At 42.8% G+C, this 27,499-nt stretch overlaps 1 protein-coding gene across 1 annotated transcript; it reads left to right on the top strand.

Moving 5' to 3' along the window:
* Positions 1–1,288: 1,288 nt before the first annotated feature.
* On the top strand, positions 1,289–26,813 carry SNAPC3 (small nuclear RNA activating complex polypeptide 3). The gene is made up of 9 exons (XM_082075188.1): positions 1,289–1,776; positions 8,402–8,479; positions 9,190–9,274; positions 11,133–11,237; positions 11,731–11,880; positions 19,658–19,740; positions 21,063–21,227; positions 23,902–24,009; positions 25,847–26,813. Exons 1-9 carry the CDS (start codon positions 1,565–1,567, stop codon positions 25,992–25,994), a joined length of 1,134 nt encoding a protein of 377 aa, XP_081931314.1. The 5' UTR covers positions 1,289–1,564; the 3' UTR covers positions 25,995–26,813.
* The last annotated feature ends 686 nt before the right edge of the window (positions 26,814–27,499 follow it).

The following is a 27,499-nucleotide window of genomic DNA, read 5'->3' as shown; positions in this document are numbered from 1 at the left end:
ACAATGGGGAAAGGAATATTCATAACAGACACATAAAAAGGCAGGCATGGGTTTGGAAATTGGAATGAGAATTCCCCACGGAACAACCAGTAGGTTTCAGGGAGGATACAACAGGAAGTGAGGGCAACAGCCCTTAATAAAGAGCTTCTTCCAGAGCTGGGGAGTGTCATGATGCACAAAGGTGACAGATGAAGAAAGCAGAGTGTGTAACTGAAGAAGGAAACAGTAACTACAGCAAAACTGGGCTGAAGCTTAGCAAAACTGTCATAATGAGGAATAATAGCTTCAATTAAGAGGCAGAGGTGAGTGAGAGCTAATAAAACAATTCAGCATTGAAATGCAGTGCAAGTCTAAATGTAACTGGGGGAGGTACAAGGGCTTTATACCATGCTGTTATTCCTGAATGAAGCAAAATATGCTCTTATATCATAGGGCTGTGCTACTACATTCTTACCCCCTGCTTAAGCACTTCGCTTCACAAAAGCAACAGGTAAATGTTGCGACCACCTTCTACTCTCCACATCCTACACCTTCTGTGCAGCTTGTAAAGACCCAAACTCCTTTCATGAACCTTCTCTCTGCTCAAACAAACCACCTGCTAACATGGCTCCTTTTTGAGTACCATTTTCATATTCAAAGAAGTAATAAGATATTTTGGCTTGAAGCCAGTGAGAAGGCTGTGGTTCAACTAGTATGTACAACAGCTGTATCAGATTGGCTCAATCCAGAATTACTTTTGCGTCTTTCCTTAATAGGTTGTGCTCACAGCAGTTTTCTCACACTGTGAGGCATGCCCAGGTGTTCTAACACAAGAATATTCTGCAAATGTCCACTGCAGCATTCTTTGTATATTCCCTGAAAAAAAAAAATTGCTTCTGGAGCAACCGGTGTGCACCATTAATCGCACGTGCTAGGAAGAAAGGTGGAGGCTAACAAATGCAGTTTTTAAAAGCATGAGTGGTGCTAGTAAAGTAAATTGTTATCTATCTCAGGAACCTTGTTCATTGTATTATTAAACACCCTAATGCTGTAACAGATAAGGGCTGACAAGCATCACTCTGAGAGAAGAAAACGAAATTTTTCTATACAGCATGATGAAAGACATGGTACCGTTCTAAAATCAAGGAAACGGTACTTTTTTTTTTTTTTTTTTTTTTTTTCCCTTTAAGGAACCATGCCAGGTAGTTTCAGCCTCGCAGGGGGAGCTCGGCACCCACACCCCCTGCCTGTGACTGCCCGGCAAGGCGCCCGCGGGCTCCGCGGCCCCGCAGCCGGGGCAGCGCCCGTCCCTTCGCCTCCCAGGCCGCGCCGCTTCCTGTGGTGGCCCTCCCGCCCCTCCTCCCCCCTGGTCACCCAGCAGGCACCGACGGAGCTCCAGACAGCGAAGGGCGGCTGCCAATGTCCTAGGCAACCCTCGGACACCCTCCTTTAGAGCCCCGCCGCGGGAGAGCCCGCCCACAGGGTCGCGGAGCCTCAGGCGGCCGTGACGCGTTTGCGCGGCGGCCGTTAACGGTCGTGGCGGCGGACTACAGGCCCCAGCGGGCCGCGCACGGGCCCGGCGGCCATGGCGGCGGCCGAGGCTGCGCCCGACTACGAGGCGGCGGAGGTGTACACTCGCGCCTTCCGCGTGGGCGCCCTGGGCCGCGGCTGGCGGCAGCACCTGGGGCCGCCGGACCTCTCGCTGGCAGTGGAGGCGGCGGCCGACGCGGAGGCGGCCGTGGCGGCGGAGCTGGGCTGCGCGGCGGAGACGGCGGCGGAGCTGCGGGCCGTGTGCAGGTGGGAGCGGGGAGAGCGGCCCGCGGAGCCCCGCTGAGAGCACGGGGTCCTGCCGGAGCCGCACGGCGGCGTGCGGGCCGGGGCCCGCGGGCGGCTGCCCTCACGGTGCTCCGGCCGAGGCGCGGCTGGAACCACCGGCTCTCACTCGCGGAGATTTGGCACGAAGGGTCGGGCCTCACTCGGTGCCTGCACCGCCCCGGGCCAGGGACAGTAGGTGCTGTCGCTGAGATGCTGCACCACTTCAAGCCAGGCGAGGGGTTACCCGGGCAAAAGCACTTCTGAACAGTCCTTCCCGGCCTGTCCCGCCTTTGTTTTTTCTCTCATGGTTAAATATGAAGCAGAGAAGGAAAATGTTTTGTTTCTGCAGGATGTTGTTCCACTGGTGGAGGAAACTTTATGTTATGGCCTTGAACTCGTGAACAAACAAACAGTTAAGCGCTTAACAAGTAAAGTAAATACTTAGCAACATATTGCTCACTAGGTAAAACCTAAAGAATCTGAATGTGTCCATGGTTTTAGAAGACCCCAGTTGCAAAATGAAAGGCATATGCTATTTGGAGAACAAGGCTAGGTGTCATTTAGATGAGTTCTGGTGACTGGCAAAATTAATTAACTGTTGAGCTTGTCTGAGTCCTTTGCTGTTTTTGTCAGGGCTGGTGGTGAAGTCAAAGCTGTGCAAGTGCTTTTTTGTGCAGGGGAGAGTGCTGTTTGCCCAAGCAGCCTAGGTTGCACTAGGGCTGGGAAAGAACAAACATTGACATATTTTGCAGTTGTAACTTCGTTCATATTTGTAGACCAGTGAATTGCAAAGTAATGTTGAAAGAGGAAGGGAACCATATGGGGGTCAAAGCAGCAGGCTCTAACATACTAAATCTGGAAGGCTTTCAGGTCACATGAGTAGTGGGAATCATCTCCTGTAGACAAAGGCCTGATTTCAGGCAGTAATTCCTGCAGAAGGCATCACAGTTGATGATTTGTCTGTAGCTCAGCAGTAGGGAAGGCAGAGCAGAGTTCTGTTGATATCTGTGTAGCTTTTTGCAGGTTCTGTCCTTCAGTTATTGCTTTCTCAAAGGCGAAGAAGTATTTATGAGGTATTTCAAATGCAAAATGGAGATTGTTCATTTTCATGTTCTGAATAGAATGAACATAGTCTCAAAAGCGATGCAGAAAACAGAATTCTGTGAATGTAGCTAGAACTGCACTATATATTGAGCTCTTGGCTTTTCCTTCAGTGCTCTGTGTGCAAGATACAGTGTTGTTCATGAGCATGTCCTTCTAAATGTTTTCAGAGTTATGCCCCAGATTACAGGGATAATATGACAGCAAAAATGTAAGCAACATTATTTGAGAGAAACTGGAGTTGATTTGATAATTGTTGTTTGTTTAAATGGTGATGGTGTCTCCAAGGAAGGAGAAAGATGTAGGAACATTTGTTGCTTTAGTAAAAGGCAAGGAACAAACAGAGAATAGGAGCCCAGGACCACAGAGTTCGATGCCTGAGCCAAAATATACTTGTGTGAGTGCTGTGTGCAATGGTGAGAACTTAGTAAGCCATTCAGAAATCCAGATTTGTGGGGGCATTTTTGATCAGTAGGAAATCAGCACTTACTGAATTATGTCTTGCCTGGCCAACAAAGGAGAAATTTGTCAGGCGTTCTTGCTTTTTGTAATGCTAGCTTACCTCAAACAATGCTTTATGTCAGCTGTCATAGTTCTGGTAACTAGGATAATTTTTTGCCATTACTAGGCTTAGTGAATATAGAGGCTGATGTTAATATTAAAAACAGTTCATGTATTCTCATGTAGCAGCAACTATGGGAATTATTCTTTAAGCTTTCCCAGGGCAGATGTAGTCTCTGGTTGCTCCTATGCAGTGGCTTATTCTCTGCAGTGATCCTTTTGCTGGAGCCTGTGACTAATTTCACTTGAACTCCAAGCTGTTTTTCTATGCTTTGTTTATTTTTCCCTTCATTCGTTCTGCTGCTTCTCCTTTCAGCTTTCTTCAATCTATGACTGCCACATTTCAACTGCTGTCTGCGCTTGCTGGCGTCACAGAGCAGTGCTGTGTATTTGCCTCTGAGTGTACTATGGAAAGTGGTGCTGTGTAGGGAAGAGGTTTGCAGAAGAAGAAAGGAGCAGTCAGTCTATGCAGGCGAGAGAACAGATCATCCAACAGCTGCCTGTTGGCTTTGCAGGAGAATGAAGATAAATCTATGCATCCTGGTGTGACCTTTCCCCTGTGCAGGCTGGAAATCCCAGTCGCTAATCCCCATGTGCTTTTGCTTTTAAATTAAATAGTCCTAGCCTCTTGAGTCTGCCCTTGTTGTTGGCCAACCTCAAATCGCTACCTCTGAACACTTTCACTTGCCTGCTCTCAGCTGTTTGTATTTCTCCCTTGAGAAGAGCTGAAAACACTGGACTGCACCAAGATGTGTTCTATGGTGTCTTGGTGTCACGTTTATTACTGGTATAAATGTATTTTTCTAGGTGCTGAAGTGAACACATCTTGAATATAAAACTAGATTTTTCTGACTGTGAACTATTTATATGGAACTTCTGGCAAGTTAAGGAGGTTTTCTCTAGGTAGAAGAGAGATGGGAAGATGTAGATAGTCCTCCTATATCTATTCTTAAAATAGTAATAGGTTAAGACAACCTTTCATGGACTCAGGATGAAGTTTTTAAATATTAATGGTTAAATCTTTTTCTAGACTATAGTGACATAGTGTGTAAGTATTCTTGATGATCTACAGTCTTCTGGTGAGGAGAAATGGTATAATGTGCATCTCAGAATGCATCTCAGTAAGAATGCTTTGCATACTGCTAAAGTTGTATGCAGACAATCATCATAAAGATCACTTGGGTTTTCATCAGATTTTAAACAAGTGTAAGGTTTACACCTTAGCTAGGAGATTGCATCAGTAGTTCTCTTAAATAACCAAGGTGTTGAGAGGGTAAAGTTTTAAGGTTTGTTCAAATGCCTTAGTGGTGAGCAAAGAGGTTTACCTTGGGATTCATTATTGGTGTCTTCAGCAACTGAGACGTGATAAGTTATGTTACCCTATTTTGCCTTCAGAGTGATTTGTTGTGTGCATGTAGAACAGGCTAAGACTCGAGTCAATGTGAATTTTACATAAGTAAAGGGAGGTGAGGCTTACAGGTACATTATTCCACTTCAGCCCTAATTCACCTTCTTGGTTTATTAGAAGGGGTAGGTGTTAATATCTCTAGGGACGTGTTATAAAGCTGCATTAAGCTAGCATTAGCGTCTTAACGTATTAGTATTTAGCGTCTTGTAGTATTAGTGTCTCAAAGGTGATGAAAGTCCTGCCCTTTAAATATATGCTATGTAAAGGGGCATATAAACACTGTATCATCTTCCTATGAAAATATCAGGCAAAATACTAAAGCATCTTCTAATTTCTACAACTGAGAAAGCTCGCTATGCTGTCAGAATGTTTTGAGGAAAGTAAAATCATGGTTAGTAAAGGTTTCACTGATAGACTATTTCCATAGACTTGCCTTTGGCCTTTTTTTTTCTAGCCACCTTAAAATATCTTGCCTGGGGACATGAATTTCATATAACACTTGTTGTTCCTTGTCGTTCTCCTACAGTTCATATCAGCATGCATTAAACAGTATGGCCAGTGTTTTCCTCTCTGCCATAACTGAGTGTACTGAGTGTATTTGTATTGCATGCAGGGAGTGTTCTGTGTGGGGACACAGTGTGATCCCATGCTTGTAGCTGTCAGTAGTGAGGTGTGCCTGGTGCAGACTTTGTATTGCCTGCACTTTCATCTGTTAGGTGTATGACATTGACTACTTAGCCTTAATTTCTTGAGGGATTAGCATATACTTTCCATTTGTAAAGCCTGATTTTCTCAGGACCATGGACCACATATTAGTGATGTGGTTTGGCTGGCTGAAGTGAAGTTATGCAGGAGGAGCTCCAGCATGGCCTCTGTAAAAAGGCCATATAGCAAGGCTTTTCAAGGCTTCAGTGCATGTGATACAATGACATAGGTAATTAATTTTTATACTGATTCAAAATACTGAAAAAGGTGCTCTGTGTGTAGTAATCCTTTACAAACTGAGGTTTCTGACTTTTCAGGAGTGAGAAATGGCAGTATCTGGGCTTACAAGGGTCCACAGAACTTGTTGGATTCAGTGGCAGTTTCTGTTTCTGCTGGTTGCCTTTCTGTCCTGCAATGAAAAAGGGGAAGCAGCTTATATGCCAGCTATTTTACACCATGTCTGCTTGGAGTTCCTTTCTGGGGAACGTTACGTTTTTCTTCCTGCAGCAGGTGATTAGTGGGTATGGTGTGAATACCACAGCCAAAGATCCCTGGCTGTGGGAGGGAAGGGAAACACAAGTGGTGTTGGTGAGAGCTGACATCATACGTATGCATAGAAGGGAAATGTGAAACTGTCACCTTTGATGCAAGATGGAACTTCACAGTAGTAGGTAATATACATTTTCAAATCCTGCAGATAACCTATGTGGTGTCTAAAGACCAAAATACGCAGTAGTTTCTTCAAAATGGCAGGTCTTCAAGTGATTAGGGGCTTTTTGGTGAATGTAGTCACTGATCCGTGTGCAGGAAGATGTAGATAAATAGTCTGTTCATGCTGGTAGCATGTCAGTTCCACAGAAGGGTCAATTGTAAGTTACTTTGACTGTCAGGGGCTATACATTAGTTCATTAGGTAGACTGTTCATAACACTAATCTAGCCTCAAGGGAGAACAACCCCATCTGAAAGGCTAAAGTTTATTCTGTGTTTTTCAAAGTGCTGTTCTACTCCTTTAAATTAAATTAGTACACACAGCAGTGGTTCAGTCTGCACTTGATAAAGGCTCATGCACTTGATAAAGACTCTGCATCCACTTCAGCAAGTGGGAATCTAAGGGTAAGGTTGATTCTGTTTCCAAGAGGTTGTAACTAGTTGCTGCATAGTTTCTTTTAAAGTGGTGCTCCTGAGGGAATCCCCTTTGATAAAAGGAACCATTTTCTGTTTGAGATGAAACCTGTAAGGAAGGAAGGAAGGTTAAAACTCTGTGTATTGCTGGATGGTAAGAAAATAACTAAACAATAGTAAATTTATATTATCTTCAGTACAGGATGACTTTATTGGGTCATCAGAACTAGACCATCTGCCCCAAACCAAAATTTTTTATCTGACTTTTGCTTATTGTCAGCTGCTACCAGTTGATTCCAGATTTCTATTTCTCGATTACTGTGTATACCTCTGCACTTCCACTTTAATGGCTTATTCATTACTGCAGTGATAGTATTACCTAGCTTGTAATTGTTGACATGGGGAACATTATAAAATTATAGTGAAAAAGAATATGATCAAATAATCAATTATATTGAAAATAAATGGTACACTCAAAAAATTTTTCCTGGACTTCAATGGTTTGTTTGTCCCATAAAGGGATGGGTTTGCACAAGAGTTTGCTGGGATTCAAACTGCAACTTAAGGAGTGGTATAAGCCCTGCCTTTATATAGTCTGCAAACAGTAGAGAGACTAAAGAGGTCAAGTCTGATACAAAGCAGAGGATACTTCTCTGTTTTAAATAATATTTTCTCAGGCTGTTTGTGGAGTTGGATAAAATTCTTTTGTGATGAATACAAAAATATTACCATCTTTGAATCAGCATTATTCTGTATGTTTCTAAAAAGGTAATTGATACTATTTTAGTGTCTTGTCTGAAGCCTCTGGATGGATCATTTAGTCTGTTTGTGGAATGGTGTTGGGGAACCTTATCTTCCAGAACTGTGGCAAGGAAGCAGATATGGTACCCCAAAAACTTAATTTTTTTGTGGCATGTTTTAAGAGAAATTCCATAATCATTTATGTTATGAAAACCTAATGTTTGTATGATTAGTTTAAATCATTGCTGCAGCCAAATCAGTTCCACTTTTCCTTCTCACATCCTGCAATGGTTTGCACTGCAGCAGAAGACTATGGTTAGCTATATTTTGGATTCTGTGCAAACACAAGAAGGGTGAGGGTGAAAAGGGTTTGAGGATGGAAGGAAGGATACAATGAAGAGTGGACTTATCACTTCAGACAGAAGTGTTGTCTTATTCCCACTGGAAGAAATGTGGCGTAATTTAATGCCTTAATACAGCAATGACAGCTTGCATAAATGTGGTAGCTTGCCCACGTTTGTACCTGAGAGTGAGTCTTACCCTATAGGTTGAGGTTGATGATTCCTTTTGGTTGGATCTATCTCTCCATATATCATCAGAAAATCAGAGTATGTGGATGAGATTTGAAAAAGTCAGTTGACATTTTTAATTTATAAAAAGTATTGGACGCATATTTTGAACAGGGCTTGCTAAACTTCTCTAGGCATCTGCGGTCCCTTAAGCAGAAGGCAAAATGAAGATAAAATTTACCAAATCTCTGTGAAAGCCAGATATAAACTCCAGGACTCTGTGTCTTTTGGTTCTTTATCTTAACAACCATACTGCCTTTTTGCCCTGATTTAGGTTGCAAAAGCTATGTCTTGTTTGTTCACATTTTGGTGTCTTTGGTCCTTTTAAGAATCATTTAACTGATTTGTGTAATGAAGTAAGTCTGAAAAAATGTATAATAATTATTTTCTTTGTTCTAGCATTGGCATGTTAATGTCTTCAGATAAAGAAGAGGACCCAGATGTTATTCCTGAAGATAGCAGTCTGCTAACTCTTCAGTACGTCATTATGGTGCACTCACAGCACCCTGAACCAGGCGGGGGGAAGGGAGGTGCAAAGCAAGCACAAAGCCATGGCTAGCTTCTTGTTCTCTTTCTAGGCAATGGTGTACTTTCTGAAGCAGTGTCCAGAAATGTTCATAATGCAGAAACATCAGCTTATGATAGGGTAATTGGTGGGAGCCTTCTGCTTGAGTGTTATTAGGAATTTATTATTCAGATATGCAGAATATTTGATTTTTCTTATTGGAAGGACTTAGGATTTCTTGACCTAGGTACTTCTGCTTTAGCACCTGAATTTGGAGTGTGCAGGGGACTTCTCACAGTCATGTGCAGGAGGTTTCTCTGAAGCCTTGTGAAATAAATCTGTAGCTCTTACCTCTGGTAACCCACAGTCACTCTGTAACGGCCAAAGTACAAGTACTGAAGTTGTAGCCAGGTACCTCTCTATCTGAATCCACGCAAACAAACTGTTATTGGCACATAAGGCAAAAGAAAAACACAAGCTGAAGTCTACAAACTGACCTGTTTGCTATCAGATTTTATGGGAGTTCAGAGACAAGAGTGTTTTAAGTTGATCTGTAATACTAAGCCATGAATCCTGCTCTTTGAAAGCTGTACTGTAGTAGCTTATGTTGTTTAAAAATATACCTAGAGATTCTGCATGGAAGTTACTGAATGAAATTTTTTACTGTGTTCCTGCCCTTCAGAATTAGAAAAAAGGCATTAGAGAAGAGAGAAGAAACAATTATTGTGGATCGGGCTTGCAGACAAGAAACTCTTGCTTATGAGATGGTAAGTTGCATGTCATCTTGTGACAATTCCGCACAAGCAGAATTCAACTTCTGTTTTGTTTTCTCATTGCTGTGAATCTCTGTACACTATAAACGTTTACAGATATGAGTTTGCAGGTAATGATTACAGACATTTTGTAAAGATAGAACATAAACCTCTGCTCTTGTGGTCTGTTAGTACTGAATATGGTAAGGAGGAATTACAGCTTATTAACACTGTATGACTGCTTCTATTTTGTTGCTACTAAAGCATTGTGTAGGGGATCAAGTGTACTGAGCATTATGTGAACTTATTGTAGAGCTAGACAGAATGAATAATGTTTTTGCTTCTGGAGTCCTGTATTAGAATCTGAGCTTTAATGTAGAAATGATTGTGATCTAGTTTCTGTAGGGCTGAAAGAGGAAGACAGTAGGACCATGATGGCAGTAACTTTCTAATTCTGAGCTTTGTAGCACAAGTTTCTCAGTCATTCTGAGCTGTTGGGAACCAGGAGTGTAGTGATCAGCTCCTCAAAAGCTATCTTGGAATTCTTTTAACTATTATTAGTACCTCTTTTTTAAAGATTTCTTCACAACCATCAAAGTCCTAAAAAGGAAAACTTCTTAAACTTCACAGTGCTGGAGTCCATGGCTTGAACAAGCAAGCTCTGAACTACCGTACAAATTAGGGTTAGAGGTGTAATGAGGAAGGAGTCTCACTTGTGACTATTAAACAATTTTTTCCCCTTAAATTTTCTGGTATGTCATGAGTGATCTTGTTTCAACTGTCCAGAGATAGGCACATGATCTAAATATCATGCATCAGCTGAGATGCAGTAACTTTGTTGGGCTCTTAGCACAGGGCATGTATCTGAGAAAATATTTGCAATAAAAGTCTTCATAAAGGGTTTTAATGAGTGGTGTCTTATCCCTGTTTTTGAAGAATGAGCACATGGTCAGTTACTGCATCCTTTAAACAAGCTATGGTAACTGGTTTGTGTGTCAGAGCTGGTTGTGAACACGGTATCCTAGAACAGGATGAGCACAATAAGAAATGAGAAAAAGAGAGATGCAAGGACAGAGCATAAGTATCTCTGAACTGAAGTTTCATAGCATACATACTCCTGTTATTAAATCTGAAGAACACTTCATGCTGGTGGGAAGTATTTGTGCTGTCAATATTCTCTCTTGATTTGTTGAAGAAGGAGGGAAATGACTGCCACAGGAAAGTGCCCTCCCTCATACTCACTGCTGGGCTATGTATTAAACACAAAGTAGAGTGTAAACGTGGAAATGCTTTCACTTTTTTTCAAAAACATGGTGGTGTGGCAAGGGCAGTGCTGGATTTTTGGTTTGGATTTTGAAGATCTTGAGACCTCCAGCTATGTCAAATTTCCCTCATAAGAGACGGTGTTGCACCAATTTTTGTTTTGATATACTTTTTCCTGTGGCTAGTTTCTAGGTCAGTCTTTCTCAAGCTGGAAGGTGCGATCCCCTTTTACATGTGAAAGCATTTTAAAAGTGTTTCAGAGCATTAAATGATGGAAGTTGGTAGCAGCTGGGTTCCATGGGGGTAGAGTGGCAGCAGGCGCTAAGTCCTTTATGCAGGCCCCCTCAGTAGCCGAGGAGTAGCCAGCTGTCTCGTAATTGCTGGAAGTATCTCAGCTTCTCCATAGCTGAGGAATGAAGGAAAATGATTGAAATCAGTAATTACAGCAGCTTCTCACCTTTCCATCTTGGAGGAAGTAGGCTTTTATCAATTCAGAAGACTACACAGTCAAAAATTAGTTACAATTAGAACAGTGTTTCTCAGACTTTTATCCAGGGGCTTTGATACATAAGTGATTGCTAATATAATATATGTGTCTTTATTTTTCCAGGAGTCCCATGCAGTTGGAAAGAGGCCAGACAATCCAACAGATCAGGTTGAGGAGGGAGAACTACTTTTAACTCTGAACATATTTTATCCTGTCATATTTCAGAAGGTTGGTTGCATTGTGATCCCTCCTCAGGTAAAATCTTGCATTCCCAAGCAGTTAAAGTCAGTGAATTCACTGAGGGAATGTGGTAAACCCTTCAACTGTGGTAACTTCTTAAGGCTTTTTCTGGCTTTCATTCTGCCAGTGGTTTACAGAAGGTAATCTTTACAATAATTACTCAGCAGTTAATTGATTTCACAGAAAGCTCAAAATCTGAGACTAAATACCTGAAAACTACAGTACTTTTCCTAGATTTGGGATTAGTATCCTCAGACTTTCTGTGTTTCCTGCACTTTCCTTTGGGGAATGTGAATTTTGAGTTTCTGAATAAAACTAATAAATGGCAGCCTTAGGAGAGGCTGAGGCAAGATGCAAGATCTTGTACAGACAGGGAATGCACCATATGCTGCTGTTTATGATCTCAAGCTGTCAACTGAAGAGCAGTACTGATGCTGACAAGTGATTTTTGTTTGAAGCTTGTATACTTTTTTCTTCATAGCATAAAGATCACAAACCCTACCAGACAGTACTTGTACTGGGAAGCCAGAAGCTCACCGAGCTGAGAGACTCAATTTCCTGTGTCAGTGACCTCCAGATAGGTGGTGAGTTCAGCAGTCAGCCAGATCAAGCACCAGAGCACATCAGCAAGGTAAAGCCTTCTATTTGGAAAGCCCTGCATGTGTAGGAGCTTTAAAAACATACAGGGAAGAAGGAGGCAGAGTTTTGCTTCATTGTGTTCAGCACTAGATCAGGCTGGATGGGTTCTGCCTGGTTTGTGCCATGTCAAGAAAAACGTCATTAATGTTACCACTAGAAAATAGTATCACTGGCAGTGGATTCTTGCATAAATGTATCCCTGTTGACTGACTTTACTTTGATCTGTATTCTAAAACATCAGAGGTAATAGCTAAATGTAGATGATCCCTCTTTTGACTTACATGCTTTGGTGTTTGCAACTGGGTGCTAATGAGAAGTAGGAATTTATATTATTTTGCTCTTGCACAATTTCCTTGTGGTCACTGGGGATGTGCAAAAGGGGTCAAAGAAAATGTACTCTATTTGAAAACACTGAAATTACATTATTTTGATAATATGTTACATATATATCATATCACAGAATGGTTCAGGTTGGAAGGCACCTCTGGAGGTCACCTGGTCTGACTTCCTTGGTTAAGCAGGTTCACCTAGAGCAGGTTGCCCAGAACCATGTTTACACAGCTTTTAGATGTCTCTCTGTCTCTGGGCAACCTGTGCCAGTGCTTCGTCACCCTCACAGGGAAAAGTGCTTCCTGATGTTCAGAAGGAAGCTTTGTGTTTCAGTTTGTGCCCGTTGCCTCTGGTCCTGTCACCAGGCACCAATGAAGAGAGCCTCTCTCTGTTCTATCTAGAGGTATTTGTCTATGTTAGTAAAATCCTCTCTGATCCTTCTCCAGACTGAAGAGTCCTGGTTCTCTCAGCCACCTATCCTAGAAGAGATGCCCTAGTGCCTTCATCTTCATGGCCCTTGTGAGACTCTCTCACCGGTATGTCTATGTCTCTTCATACTGAGAAGCCCAGAACTGAACACAAGACTTCAGGTGTGGCCTCACAAGTGCTGAGTACAGGATAAGGACCACCTCCCTCGACCTGCTGGCAATGCTTTGTGTAATGCTTCGGCAGGGAGATTGGACTAGATGATCTTTTGAGGTCCCTTCCAATCCCTAACATTCTGTGATTCTATGATTCTGTAATGGAGCCCAGGACACCATTACCCTTTTTTGCTGGAAGGGCACTGTGGTGGCTTATGTTCAAGTTGGTGTCCACCAGGACCCCCAGGTCCTTTTCTACCAAGCTGCTTTCCAGCTGAGGGGCACCCAACATATATTGGTGTGTGGGGGTTCTCCTCCCCAGTTGCAGGACCTTGCATTTCTCCTTGTTGAACTTGATGAGGTTCCTGTCAGCCCATTTCTCCAGCCTGTCAGGATCCCTCTGGATGGCAGCTCAATCATCTGGAATATCAGCTACTCCTCCCAGTTTTGTGTAATCTGTAAACTTTCTGAGGGCACACTCTGCCTCAATATCCAGATTATTAATGGAGATCTTGAACAGGGCTGCATCCTGTATTGAACCCTGAGGTACTCCGTTGGTTACTGGCCTCGAACTAGACTTTGTTCCACTGACTATCAACCTTGGGCGCCAGCTGTTCTGCCAGTATTATAGATTAATAGTATGATGTATCAGCAGTATAATATAAATAAAATAATATATCATACACAATCTGCAAGAAACCAGAGGACATTGTATATTTATAAATATAATAGTAAAAGACAGCACTTTATTCTTTAAGGAGACAGAAAGACATGCCAGGTACTAGTCTTTTCATTTATGTAAAGTAAGTGGAAGAGTCTTTCTACTAGTGTCAAGTAAAGCACTAGCTGGTTAGTTCTGAGACTCTCCTCCTGGGCATGCGGAGGAGTCATGTGGGGCTGTCATGGCCTCAGCAGGGCTGAGGTTTAGGCTTCCTCACATCAATAATTTCCCCAAGGTAAGTGCATGCCACTATGCCTAGCCTCTCAGCAGGAGCTGTTAATGAGTGGGGTGCATTCATTATGTTTGTTTTCCTCAAGCATGATTGTGAATTTACAGCTTGCATTGAAGTGTAGGCTCAGTGTGTGGTAAGTCTTCACAATAAAATTTGCGTGTTGCTTTAGCAAACAGGTAATTAGCAATTGGTGGGATAGGATTTTCTTCCTTTTAGTCTAGGAAGCAAGTGGCACCATGACCTGCCAGAGGTATGTTAGCTTTTTCCAAATAGAGGAAATAATTTCTAAGTAATTTAAAGATCTTGGAGACTGATTTAAATCAGAATGATACTCTTGAGAGCCTGCAGGAAAGAGACTATGTAAGTAAGTTAGCTGTTGATGCCAGCTTTCACTTCTCTTGAAGTTTGAGTACACAGGCTGAGTGAGAGGATCACGTTGCTTTTCTCCTTGGTTAAGTAAACAAGTGTAGCTTGTCAGTTGATGCAGAGAGACTTTTTGGATTTTTTTTTTTTTTTTTGCATTTAAATAGGCCTAACTTCTCTTTCATTCCTGCTACTTTTGAGATTTGTGGTGTTATTCTTTGCCTGTGCGGGCAGCCAGGAGGGCAAACCCCATCCTGGGGTGTGTCAAACACAGCCAGCCAAAAAAGGGGATTATCCCTCTGTATTCAGCATTGGCGCAGCCCCACCTTGAGTGCTGTGTGCAGTTCTGGGTCCCACAATTCAAGAAGAATGGGAAGGTCCTCAAATGCATGCAGAGGAGGGCAACAAAGCTGGTGAGAAGGCTAGAAGGAATGTCCTGTGAGGAGTGGCTAACAACTTTAGATTTGTCTGCTTTGGAGAAAAGGAGGCTGAGGAGCAACCTCCTTGGCCTCAGAAGCTTCCTGAGGAGGGGAAACGGAGAGGGAAGTGCTGAACTCCTCTCCCTGCGATCCAGTGATAGGATATGTGGGAATGGTTCAAAGCTGCACCAATGAAGTTTTATACTGAACATTAAGAACCGTTTATTTACCAAGAGGATGGTCAAACACTGTAACAGGCCTCCTAGAGAGGCGTTTGATGCTTCAAGCCTGTCAGTGTTTAAAATGTATTTGGACAATGCTTTTAATAACATGCTCTAACTTTTGGTCAGCTCTGAACTTGTCAGGCAGCTGGAGGTCCCCTCCAACTGGAATATTCTATTCCATTCTGTGCCTTTTTTTTGTTTGCTCTTTTTTTTTTTTTTTTTCATAAACACCTCAGTCAAACCAGCATCAGGGATATTTAAAAGAACTGGGCAATATTGAAGTATTTTTGTTCCACAGATACAGATATGTTTAACAAGGATTCTGGATCTTTTATGTTGTAACTGCTACTATTGGGATTCCTTGGAGAAACATGATAGGGCATCCCTCCTTGAACACTTAAAGGTAATATAAAGTCTATTAGGAAGGAATGTCTGAGTCATACCTCTGGCCAGCATTAATCAGGGAAGACCTGACTCAAATTACCAAGAAGTTTCTAACAGTGGCTCCCTTGTCCTTCTGTTCACTGTGACAGACAGCTGTTTTCTGAAGTTTAGACCAGGCTAACTCAGAACTGCTGTGATCCACAAAAATTGGTAGGGAGTTGCCAGAGCATGGCAGTATTTACACTTGGTGGTTGAAGAGCCAGGGAGGGTAACAGTTAACAGAACTGAAACAAATTGTCTGAAGGCAAAACACATTTCTACAGCTGTGCCTTTGTGCAGGTGATCTCCAGTCATGAATCCCATCTCTGGCCCCAGTGGCTGCATTTCCTGTCTTTTGACACCTTTGAGTTAATAGCTCAAAGAGACCTCTGGGCACAAATAAATATTCATTCACTGTTAATAAGAGACACAAGACTGGTCTGGGGATCCAGAGTGCCTAGTCGTCCACAGTTTTCCTGTTTGATTCTTATTTAATCTGCTTATGCCTCTGTACTCAGCTTGTAAAATAATTCATGTTCACTTCTTGTCTTCCGCTGTTTCTCTGCCTTTTTGTTTTTTACACTCTAAGTTTTTGCAGGTCATAGGTTGCCTCCTGACAGACTTGTAAAAAGCTATCAGGATTCTGTGATTAAATAAGCAGTGAGCAACTCCCAGGTTACACAGAATCACAGAATATTAGGGATTGGAAGGGACCTCAAAAGATCATCCAGTCCAATCCCCCTGCCAGAGCAGGAGCACCTAGATGAGGCTACACAGGAATGTGTCCAGGCGGGTTTTGAATGTCTCCAGAGAAGGAGACTCCACAACCCCCCTGGGCAGCCTGTTCCAGTGTTCTGTCACGCTCACTGTGAAGAAGTTTCTTCTCAAATATAAGTGGAACCTCCTGTGTTCCAGTTTGTACCCATTGCCTCTTGTCCTATCATTGGTTGTCACTGAGAAGAGCCTGGCTCCATCCTTATGACACTCCCCCTTTACATATTTGTAAACATTAATGAGGTCACCCCTCAGTCTCCTCCAAGCTAAAGAGACCCAGCTCCCTCAGCCTTTCATCATAAGGGAGGTGCTCCACTCCCTTAATCATCCTCATGGCTCTGCACTGGACTCTCTCCAGCAGTTCCCTGTTCTTCTGGAACTGAGGGGCCACAACTGGACACAATATTCCAGGTGTGGTCTCACCAGGGCAAAGTAGAGGGGAAGGAGAACCTCTCTTGACCTACTAACCACCCCACTTCTAATACATCCCAAGATGCCATGGGCCTTCCTGGCCACAAGGGCACAGTGCTGGCTCATGGTCATCCTGCTATCCACCAGGACCCCCAGGTCCCTTTCCCCTACACTGCTCTCTGACAGGTCATTCTCCAACTTGTACTGGAACCTGAGGTTGTTCCTGCCCAGATGTAAAACTCTACACATGCCCTTGTTATATTTCATTAATATGCAGTTGAAGTGAGCCTGTCACCATCTTAATCATGGAAAGGAACCAAACTCCTTGAGGTTACCTTCCCCAGTCATTACCTTCTGAGCTGCCTGCACATCTGTCTGTTGATGAATAAATTTAACCTTTACTTGTCTGAGAGCTGGCACACAGTTTAATTAGAGGTGTACAGGTTGGGACCACTTCACTGTAATGAAACTGTATTGATGTATATTGGAGACATACTTTATCAAAATGCTTTTAAGGCCCATGAATGAATGAAGGAAGGATTCCTTGCAGTTTTCTACATACTTGAAGAAAGTACAAGGTTGAAGTAGATTTTGTACAATGCCTGAATGCCAGTGTATAACTGCAAATGAACGTTTCTTTTTTCTGGAAGGCGATGAAACACTGCATTTTTTCAAGGTACCATTGAAAATCTGGAAAAAAACTGTGTGCTGTAACTTACAGGTCAACTGTATGTGTATACAGTGTATCTTAGCGTCATTTGTATGTGGTATAGCTGTGCACAGTTGCATGTGTAGCATATGCAGAATGGCTCCCCAGGCAGCAGTCAGTACTGAAGTGTTCCACTCTGGAGTGGTTCGAAAGGGTTTAGTCTGTGTCGCTCAGCCTCTCGCTTCCAGTGATGGATCTTGTGCAAGGCAGCTGACCTGTCTTCCCCAGCCCAGGACAGACATGCATGTTAGCTGTATCGCTCTTACAACAAAGGTGATTTGTTTTGTTTTGGTTTTGCTATTATTTTTCTTGAGCAAAATGTAATATAGTACCTAGATTATGTGTTTCCTTGCTGCTTGTGAGTCCCTGCTTCAATGTCCACTGCAGAAGCCTGGCTCCTGCTTCCTGTAACTGTTTCTTAAGCCCTGTACATGTGTGGTGATCAGTTTGATAATGTACACCACCGTCTGGCATTGGTCTGTAGGGGATTATAGCACAAACCAAACCAGCACTCTCTTATATACCAGAAAGAACCTGGAAGAGCACAATGTAAGTTAAAAAGTTAAATGGATAAAAAAGCACAAGCTTCCCTGGTCATTTCTCTGCTGAAGCTGATTGTTTATATGATGGCTGTTTTGACAGCAAAAACAGAAGATGGAAATGATGGGACGCAGATGTATGCCTTAGCTAAACAATTACCCCTGTCTTAGATGTTAAATGACATTTTGTTGTGGTTTAACCTCAGCTAGCAACCACAATAGCTGCTTGCTTACTCCCCGTTCCCCCACCCCCAAGTAGGGGAGAGAATTGAGAGGGGAGAAACTTGTGGATTGAGATAAAAATAGTTTAATGAAATAACAAAATAAAAATAATATACTACTACTAATGTATATAAAATCAAATATAAAATCAGACAACAGCTAAGATAACAGTAAGCTCTTACATTCTCTTCATTCCAACTCAAAAACACCGCAAAGTTACTTGAAGAAAACCATTAATTCTATTCCAAGGTGCTACCTTATTGTTCTCAAACTAAATCCAAACAACTGTGCTAAGAAAAATATGTCTCTTAATTTTTAGTTTTAGGAAAAAATGGCTCTATGAATGTTGTTGTGCAAGCAGTCTGGATAGATAAACAAAATGATACTTAATTGTGCAAGATATTTTCCTGTTCTTACTTGTTTTGTTCCTTCAGAGGGAGATGCTTTTTATGGATGGATGTGATTTTACCTACATAGTTCTGTAGTCCTGCTTCAGAATTTGTTAGTGTGAGAGAAGCTTATGGGTTAGATCAGCTTCTTGAGATGATGGGGAATTTGATGACTTTTGCACTGGTGAATGCCATATGAGCGCTGTAAGTTGTTCATTATTTTGGATGGAGAAAACTGGTACACATGGCCTATCTACGTGTGACAAACTTGATAATAACGGGGAATTTTGAAGGATGCTAGATTTTCTTCTGAACCCCTAGAAGTGGGGTGATTGGACCTTCCGAAATAGTATGTATGTCTTTTTTTACATAGATGTGTCCAGGGACTGCTGCCATGTGGCTGTTGTGTATGTTTGTGTAGGGGACAGGACTGCAATAATTCTGTGTAATTTCAGCAAAAAGTATCTAGTGGTATGTCCTGACCAGGGGTACTGGGTCTGTCCGCGATGGAGTGAACTTTCCTTACAGCAGCCCATGTAGTGCGCACTTTGGGGTTTTGGCTACACAGGGTTGATAACACCCAGTGTTTTGGCTGTTGCTGAACAGTGCTTGCACAGCCTCATGGTTGTCTCTGCAGGTCCCCTCAAGGCCAGTGGGCTGCGGGTGGGCAAGAGATGGGGAGGGAACATAGCATGGGCAGCTGACCCAAGCTGACCATGTCCCATGTCATGCGACGTTGTGCTCAGCAATAAGAGCTGGAGGAAAGGAGTAGGGGACCATTCATAGTTAAGCCATTTGTCTTCCAGAGCAACCACTATGCATGCTGAGGCCTGCTTACCAGGAAGTGGTTGGACATTGCCTGCTGATGGCAAATAGAGAATAAATCTCCTCCTTTTGCTTTGCTTTTGCATGTGGCCTGTGCTTTTTTCATTAAACTGCCTTTACTTCAACCAGTGAGCTTGTCCATGTTATTTTCTTTCCCCATCCTGTTAGAGGGCAACTGGATGGAGGGTCTGGCACCCAGCCAGTGTCAACCCAGTACATCTTGTAGATTTTTTAAAAAATATTATCAAGTCAGTACTGTGCAGTTGCTTAATTTGTGCGATTTGTGCAATGACGCTTCTGTTCTTGTTCTGTGTTTTTGTATAAATCCGTAACTGCTATGATGTGGATAGTAATAAAAGAAGAGCACTAAAATGTCCTATAAAGGCTTGAGAATAGTGTCAGCAGAGCAACTGCATAGCTGGCAGTCATGTAAGCCTTGTTGTCACATCAGTATCTAAAACCAGTGCAAGCTTTTCTTAGAAACTTGTAGAATGAGGTCTCCTAATATAATTTACATATGTAAAGTGCTTGATTTTTGACATGTTATTGATTAAGGTGTTTAAGCTCTCATAACACTAATGCAAACTTACTTCTCTTTCTTTCTCAGGATCTCTACAAATCTGCTTTCTTTTATTTTGAAGGCATCTTTTATAATGATAGAAGATACCCAGAGTGCAGAGATCTGAGCAGGTACAGTATTTGCAGACATTGACTAAAGAAAACCTTAAGGGACAGGAAATTTATTGTATTTTGTTTAAGGCTGGAATGTCTTGTGTGTGAAGCTAGAATCGACTTTTCATCCTATATTTTCATGTTGAATTGATTTTTACATAGAGGTTTAAATTTTCTTGGTCTACTTAATCCTTCTGCTTACTTCCCTTCAGAAAGGGGAATTAATCAATTTTTTTTCTTCACAAATCTTGTTTTGCTCTTTTGGGATGGGATGTCTGTGGAAGGTGACAGATGCCAGTCCGTACTGGCTGTTTAAGTGCCCTCTGTAGTTGTGATGACCAGCAAAAGACTTGCCTGTGAGGTAGAAGATGGGTCAGAAAGACAACAAGCTCAGCTGTGTGAAAGTCAGTTTTTCTGCCCAGTCTTGAAAACATGCTGAATGCCTTAATGGTAACGTCAACGAGGGGACTGTGTGACTGCTAGGAAATCTGAGATGACATTGCCAAGAGTCTCAGGTGTCTCTTGTTTGGAACTATAGCTCACACTGGTTGAACACAAGTCCTATCCATTTAAGCTGTACATAGTAGTTTATTTTAAGGAAGTATGGGCTTGCTGACGCTCTAGTGAGGTTTAGGGAATCAAGATGATAAAATGGGTGGTATGGAAGAGCTGTGAGTTTGGACCCTTGTTCTTGTTATTCTGGACATGGTGTGACTTTGTATAAATTAATTTAATTTTGCTCCTTATCTTTCTGTCCATGAGCCACAACAATCTTCATGGAAGAGCCTGTGACAACATACTCAGTTTGTAGAAGTAAAATGCCTTGTATGTAGGAGTGTGCTGAAATGCCAAGAAATAGTTGCAACAGTGGCCAGTGCCCTTCTGGTGCTAAATTTTGGAAATGTAGCCGTGCACTTGTCAGCTTTGTGTTTTTTCTTGGCACAAACAACAAAAAAAGCTTTTTAATACCTTAAAGTGAGTTATTGACCAAGGCAGCAAAAATGACCTGCTGGTGACTTGAATTATTGGAATGCTTGAGAAGTGCTGTGTTGCAAACAACCTGACCTGGTCATCGGGAGCATACACTCTGACTAGAACTCCTGCAGAAGCTACCTGGTGGGGATTTAAAGGCAGGTGTTCCACAGGAACTGTGCACAGTTCTGTGAGGTTGTAGTATTGCTGTGAAATTACCATAAATTACTGTAAAATATTGTAAGCTCTTTTGATTTCCATCTTTTTAACTGTATCCCAGTGAGTTTTTTGCATGTTCCCCAGGGCCTTCATTTTCTGTACATTCACAGTTTATAGCATTAGTATCCTGATGACGTTTCTGTTTTCAGAACAGTTATTGAGTGGTCAGAATCTCATGATAGAGGCTATGGAAATCTTCAGTCTGTTAAAATGGAGGATTACACATTTAATGATTTGTCTCTCAAAATTGGCTTTCCATACCTTTTCTGCCACCAAGGGAATTGTGAGCACATCGTTATAATCACAGATATAAGGTAAGTAATCTCCCTTGCATGTTTGTTTTTGAGTAATTTGTCTGCATTAAAAGACTTCTTTCTAACTAGCATGGCATGGCTGGTATGGGAGGAATGGCACTCGTGATGGAAAGCCCTTTCTATGCAGAGCTAGCATGTGGCAGATTTACATACTGATTGTGGAGCATCAGGGAGCAGAAAGCTGTTAATGGCTCTGGCTGGAGTCAGTTGGACATGTTAGTTTAGACTTAGTGCTAAGGGGTGGGAACTGAAAAGGGAACAGAGCAGTGGAAATAGTGGGCTGAGGTGGATAGGCCAAGGAGAGAAGGAGGAGGTGACAGTGGCTATGAGGTGGGAACCACATCAACAGTAGTATCACAGAATCACAGAATGTTAGGGATTGGAAGGGACCTCAAAAGATCATCCAGTCCAATCCCCCTGCCAGAGTAGGAACACTTAGATGAGGTTACACAGGAATGTGTCCAGGCGGGTTTGGAATGTCTCCAGAGAAGGAGACTCCACAGCCTCCCTGGGCAGCCTGTTCCAGTGTTCTGTTACCTTCACTGAGAAGATGTTTCTTCTCAAATTTAAGTGGAACCTCTTGTGTTCCAGTTTGAACCCATTGCCCCTTGCCCTACCATTGGTTGTCACTGAGAAGAGCCTGGCTCCATCCTCATGGCACTCACCCTTTATATATTTGTAGCATGAATAAGGTCACCCCTCAGTCTCCTCTTCTCCAAGCTAAAGAGACCCAGCTCCCTCAGCCTTTCCTCATAAGGGAGATGTTCTGCTCCCTGAATCATCTTTGTTGTTCTGTGCTGGACTCTCTCCAGCAGTTCCCTGTCCTTTTTGAACTGAGGGGCCCAGAACTGGACACAATATTCCATGTGCAGTCTCACCAGGGCAGAGTGGAGGGGAAGGAGAACCTCTCTCGATCTACTAACCACCCCCCTTCTAATACACCCCAGGATGCCATTGGCCTTCCTGGCCACAAGGGCACAGTGCTGGCTCATGGTCATCCTGCTGTCCACCAGGACCCGCAGGTCCCTTTCCCCTGCGCTGCTCTCTAATAAGTCATTCCCTAATTTATACTGGAACCTGGGGTTGTTCCTGCCCAGATGCAAGACTCTACACTTGCCCTTGTTATATTTCATTAAATTTTTCCCTGCCCAACTCTCCAGCCTGTCCAGGTCTCTCTGGATGGCAGCACAGCCTTCTGGCTTGTCAGCCACTCCTCCCAGCTTGGTGTCATCAGCAAACTTGCTGGCAGTGCACTCTATTCCCTCATCCAAGTCACTAATGAATATATTGAATAATGTATTCAGTACTGACCCTTGAGGCACTCCACTAGATACAGGCCTCCAACTAGACTCTACCCTGTTGACCATGACTCTCTGGCTTCTTTCCTTCAGCCAGTTCACAGTCCACCTCACTACCTGATCCTCCAGACCGCACTCCCTCAGTTTAGCTATGAGGATGCTGTGGGAGACTGCATCAAATGCCTTACTGAAATCAAGATAGACCACATCCACTGCTCTGCCATCATCTATCCACCTTGTTATGTCCTCATAAAAGTCAATGAGGTTGGTCAAGCACAACTTCTCCTTGGTGAAGCCATGTTGACTGCCCCTAATGACCTTCTTATCCTTGATATGCCTTGAGATGGCACCAAGGGTAAGTTGTTCCATGACCTTTCCAGGGATGGAGGTGAGGCTGACCCGTCTATAGTTACCCGGGTCCTCCTTCTTGCCCTTTTTGAAGACTGGAGTGACATTTGCTTTCCTCCAGTCCTCCGGCACCTCTCCCGTTCTCCAAGACTTGCCAAAGATGATGGAGAGTGGTCCAGCAATGACCTCAGCCAGCTCCCTCAGCACCTGCAGATGCATCCCATTCAGACTCACGGATTTATGGATGTCCAGATTGCCTAATTGCTCCCTAACCCAGTCCGCATCAACCGAGGCGAACTCCTCCATTGTCCTGACTTCCTCTGGGGCCTCAGGGGTACAGGGCTCCTCAGGACAGCTTCCGGCAGAGTAGACAGAGACAAAGAAGGCATTCAGTAACTCTGCCTTCTCTGTATCTTCTGTCACCAGGGCACCCACCTTGTTCATCGGGGGGCTACATTGCCTCTCGTGTTAGTTTTATCTGCCATGTATTTGAAAATGCTCTTCCTATTGTGTATACTCTGCACAGTGCATAACGGGTAAAGAGAGCACTCCTCTGATTGTCTGCTGAGTGTGTGACAGATTATTTTCAGTTCCCAGAAGCCTGATTTACCTAAGCATTGTTAGTAAACGGTGCCTCCCAAGAGAAATACAACCCAATGAAGGGCATAGATGTTGCAAGTAGATGATCTCAGGGTTATAGGCGTCTGAACATTCACCTTGTGATGTTTTGCCTGTTAGTCTATAAAGGAGATAAAAGCTTTGAAAAGATCATCTAAAGTAGATGGTCTGAAGAAACTTGAATTATTAAAGAAACTGGATTTACTCCTGACCATAAAATCCATGGGCAGTGCAACTCGCAGTCTATATCCAGGTCTTCATCTGTGTTAAAAAATGCTAAGCAGAAGTCTAATCAGCTTACACAGGAATTTAAATAATGCTTTATCTTCAGTGTCCATGCTTATGTTCAGATGAATTCCCATGTTGCTGCATCTTTATTGTGTTTCATGTACCTATTTATTTCCCTCAAGGCTCATTCATCATGATGACTGCCTGGACAAGAACCTTTATCCCGTGCTAATTAAGAAACACTGGTTATGTACCAGAAAATGCTTTGTGTGCAAAATGTATACAGCCAGGTACGCTACACTCTCAATCCTTCTAAGTTGTCTTCTTAAGTAAGTCTTTCTACGTATTGCTACTAACTTAAAAAGAAAAAAAAGAAATTAAAGCTCTGTATGTATTTGATAAGAAGTGTGAATATTCCTCATGCAAGTGTTCTCAGGTGTTACTCTCCAGGCAGTTGTTCTCTCCCTACCCAGGAAAAGGCCTCCAATACATAGCGTTCATTTGGAGATGGTGATTTGAAGGATTGAAAGAACTGAAATGATAAAGAGGTTAATTATTTGGCTCAGGTGCTTTTGTATACATAGAGCTCAGCTCTCAATAAATCACTTTTTAAAATCTTACTTTTGGGGGATAATGCTGCATTTTTCCCCATGACAAGATATATGATTCAAATTCGTTTGCCCCAAGTCACGTAGAGCTTTAATTAAATCTAGCATGTAAGCAGAAGTAAGTATGGATCTGTCCGACTTTAAGTTAAAATCTAGAGATTTTTAAAAGGCATGTAGTATTCCTCACAGGTAAAATCCTGGCCTCTACCTGAAACTTCTGTGCTGTGCAGCTGTACTTGAAGGAGTGTTTTGTGATGCACGTATTTTCCACCATTAAGAGAGCAGAATGTGAATTCAGTGCTGTTTATACACTCTAGTGCTATTTACTTAGACGTGGGAAAGCCTTTCAATAGAGGCAGTAGAAATGTCTCTAAAGGAGTTCTACAGGCTAAGCTAGTCTCCCTGATTTTATAGGTATGAGTGATTTATTCACAAGAACACCTGATGCCCTTTTTCCCCCCAGGGCAGCTTCTACTCTCAACCTCAGTTTGATGCAGCAGCTGTGTCCTTGTTATCTTGCTACTTTGGCCTTAGACTTCCCTGGCATCAGGCAAACAGCCAATTCCCCTCATGACGGGAGCCCATCCCAGTGTTCCTAGCAGAGCCCCCAGGTTGCCTTCACAAGTGGCTATAATCTGCAGAGCATTTGGCCATAAGGGGAGGTGGAGCCAAAGGGTCAATATGGGGGAAAGATGGGATGGGGTGGGCATTACCAGAGGTGATGTAAATGCATTAAATTAAAACCAGGATTAAGCACTAAGCTTAAGTGGGGAGATGCTAAACCATGGTTAGCAGAGCTGCTTTGACTGGCTGTCCTGCATGTTCTAATCTGTGCAGATAGCATCTTTAATCACTAGAGGCCTTGAGCTGTCATGGTCTCTGAGTACTACCATAAATTAATTGCTTGGTGTCACGGCAGGCCCTCCTTGTACTGGCAGCTGTGTTCATGTTAACTTCAGTGCTTACTGGAGTGTGCAGCAATCCTCTCCTTGTCTTGCCTGCATTATCCAGGCCCTTCTTTTAGACTTGTAAATGGATTTGGTTATTACTCGGACTAGTTTGGGTCAGTCACGTGTCTGCTCTGTATTACAGTTTCTTACCTTAAGGGGAAACAGATTTATCTTTTGTGACTTAAATGGCCATAGGGTGGACAGAAGATTCCTGGTTTGGTTTTGTTTTGTTTTCTTTATTTGGGGTTATGGGGTCTTTTGTTTGGTTGGGGGGTTTTTGTTTGTTTGTTTTTGGTTAGGCACTGTGCCAGCTATGCGGGTTTGAGGTGTTCCTCAGGAAGTGCTGCTGTATGAGTATACAATAGTAGCTGGAATTGGCACTGGGTGTGGATTTTGGAAAAGAGCTGTATGCCTGGGGTGGGAGATATGCAATATGGGTAGTACCTGGTCAGTATAACATTATTACTGATGTTTGTTTCTGCCATCCCCAACTCTAAGTAGAATGTTGAGGTGCATGTCAGAAATGTGTTGGACTCATATGGAAAACGCTTGTGTTTTGTAACCTGCAGGTGGGTAACCAACGAAGACAGTCTGGCACCAGAGGATCCTTGTTTCTTCTGTGACGTTTGTTTTCGGATGCTCCATTATGATGCAGAAGGCAATAAACTGGGGGACTTTCTTGCATATCCTTATGTGGATCCTGGGATTTTCAACTGAAACTGGCATGAGGCAGCATGACTTCAGTGAACTACAGTGGTGAATCTGGTTGTTCTGGCAGTTAAAACCACCAAACAGTTTAAGTTTTGAGCATACTGCTGGGTTTGGGGTTAGGCTTTTAATCCTTCCCCCTGAGGTGGAAGGAGCCCTTTACACTTGAAGACTTTCCGGTGTGCTTTTCTGAGTAAGTGTGATTTTAAAAGATAAGTTAGCATGGAAAAATAAGCTCAGACCATGTGCTTTATTTTAATAAATTACATTTTTCATACATTTTTACAACAATACAGTACTTGGGAGACTATAGGCTCTAAAATACATGGATGTTTAAAGAGAGAGTACTTTGCAAAAGCAGCCGTGATTTTGAGAAGTTCTGTGCATCCAAGGCTCTGTTAACCTCAAAGGATGAGAATGTGGTCTTTGGGCATCTTACCTTGAAAACTCTGGCAGTTGTCTCTGAACAAGAGTGCCTAGGCCTGAATTTGTGGGGAGGAGGAGAGGAAGCTATTTGTTTTGGGAGAGGAACTCATAGTACTTCTTAAATTCTGAGGTCTTCCCTGCCAACAGGGGGGTGCTCAGGTGTGTAAGCTACTGCTGTCTTTGTGTTCTGACTCAGAAGACTGATTCCTTGAAGAGTAAACTACATTTCACCGATCACTGAGTTGTGGCCTACCTTTCAAATAACTTCATTAACTGTTTACTGTGCGTGCACTTTTAAGTGTTCATAAAGCTGTGTTCATTGTACACTTGTTTTTTTTTGGTGTAATTCTGTTATTGTAAGTATTACAGTTTTTTATTAAAACATGACCGATTTATACTTGTGGGTGTGGTGTTAAATTGAAACTCTGCTTGGTAAGAGAATATACTTACCTAGTGTCTTGCTTTTTAAAGTCATCTGGAATTCAGGGGATTTTAGTGGAGGTCTTTGCTGTTTAGGGGTCACAGGGGAGTAATTTAGGGTTCTGCTTATGGCAGATCAATGTTTAGATTTCTCAAAGAGAAGTGCGACTTAAAAGAGTTGAGTGTCAGGTTCACTCTGTTTTTTACTGCAAGCTGGAAATACGCCAAGCCGAATGCTGCTGACCTTCTCCCCAGGAACTTGATACCTGTTCACAGAGCAAACTTTCATGTGTCTTCTCTCCAGCAACCTGATACCCGCCGCGGTGCAAACTTTCAGGATTCTTGTCTCCCTCATAACCGTTTGCTCCAGAGTCGGTATTTTAGAGCTCTGAAGACAAACTTTCAGGTGGGGCCTGATAACTGTATGCAGAGCAGACTTTCAGGAAACAAAATTCTACTCCATTGTTTATTTTTTTTCTGAGAATAGCAGGAGGGCTGGCTCAAGCTGGGTACCTGTGCAGGGGTCCAACCTGAGCATAGAAAACCATAGACTTTTATATCTTTACAGACCATTCATACCATGACTCAGTCCAATAGCAAAAGTTCGCTCTGGGGTCTTCTTGCTTCTCATTGGACCTTTTTCACTGATCTCATATGTGCCTTTGTTT

This window comes from Streptopelia decaocto, assembly GCF_964273445.1.
Source record: "Streptopelia decaocto genome assembly, chromosome: Z".
In the NCBI taxonomy this organism is placed as follows: Eukaryota; Metazoa; Chordata; class Aves; order Columbiformes; family Columbidae; genus Streptopelia; species Streptopelia decaocto.
This window is presented reverse-complemented; position numbering and strand designations above follow the sequence as displayed.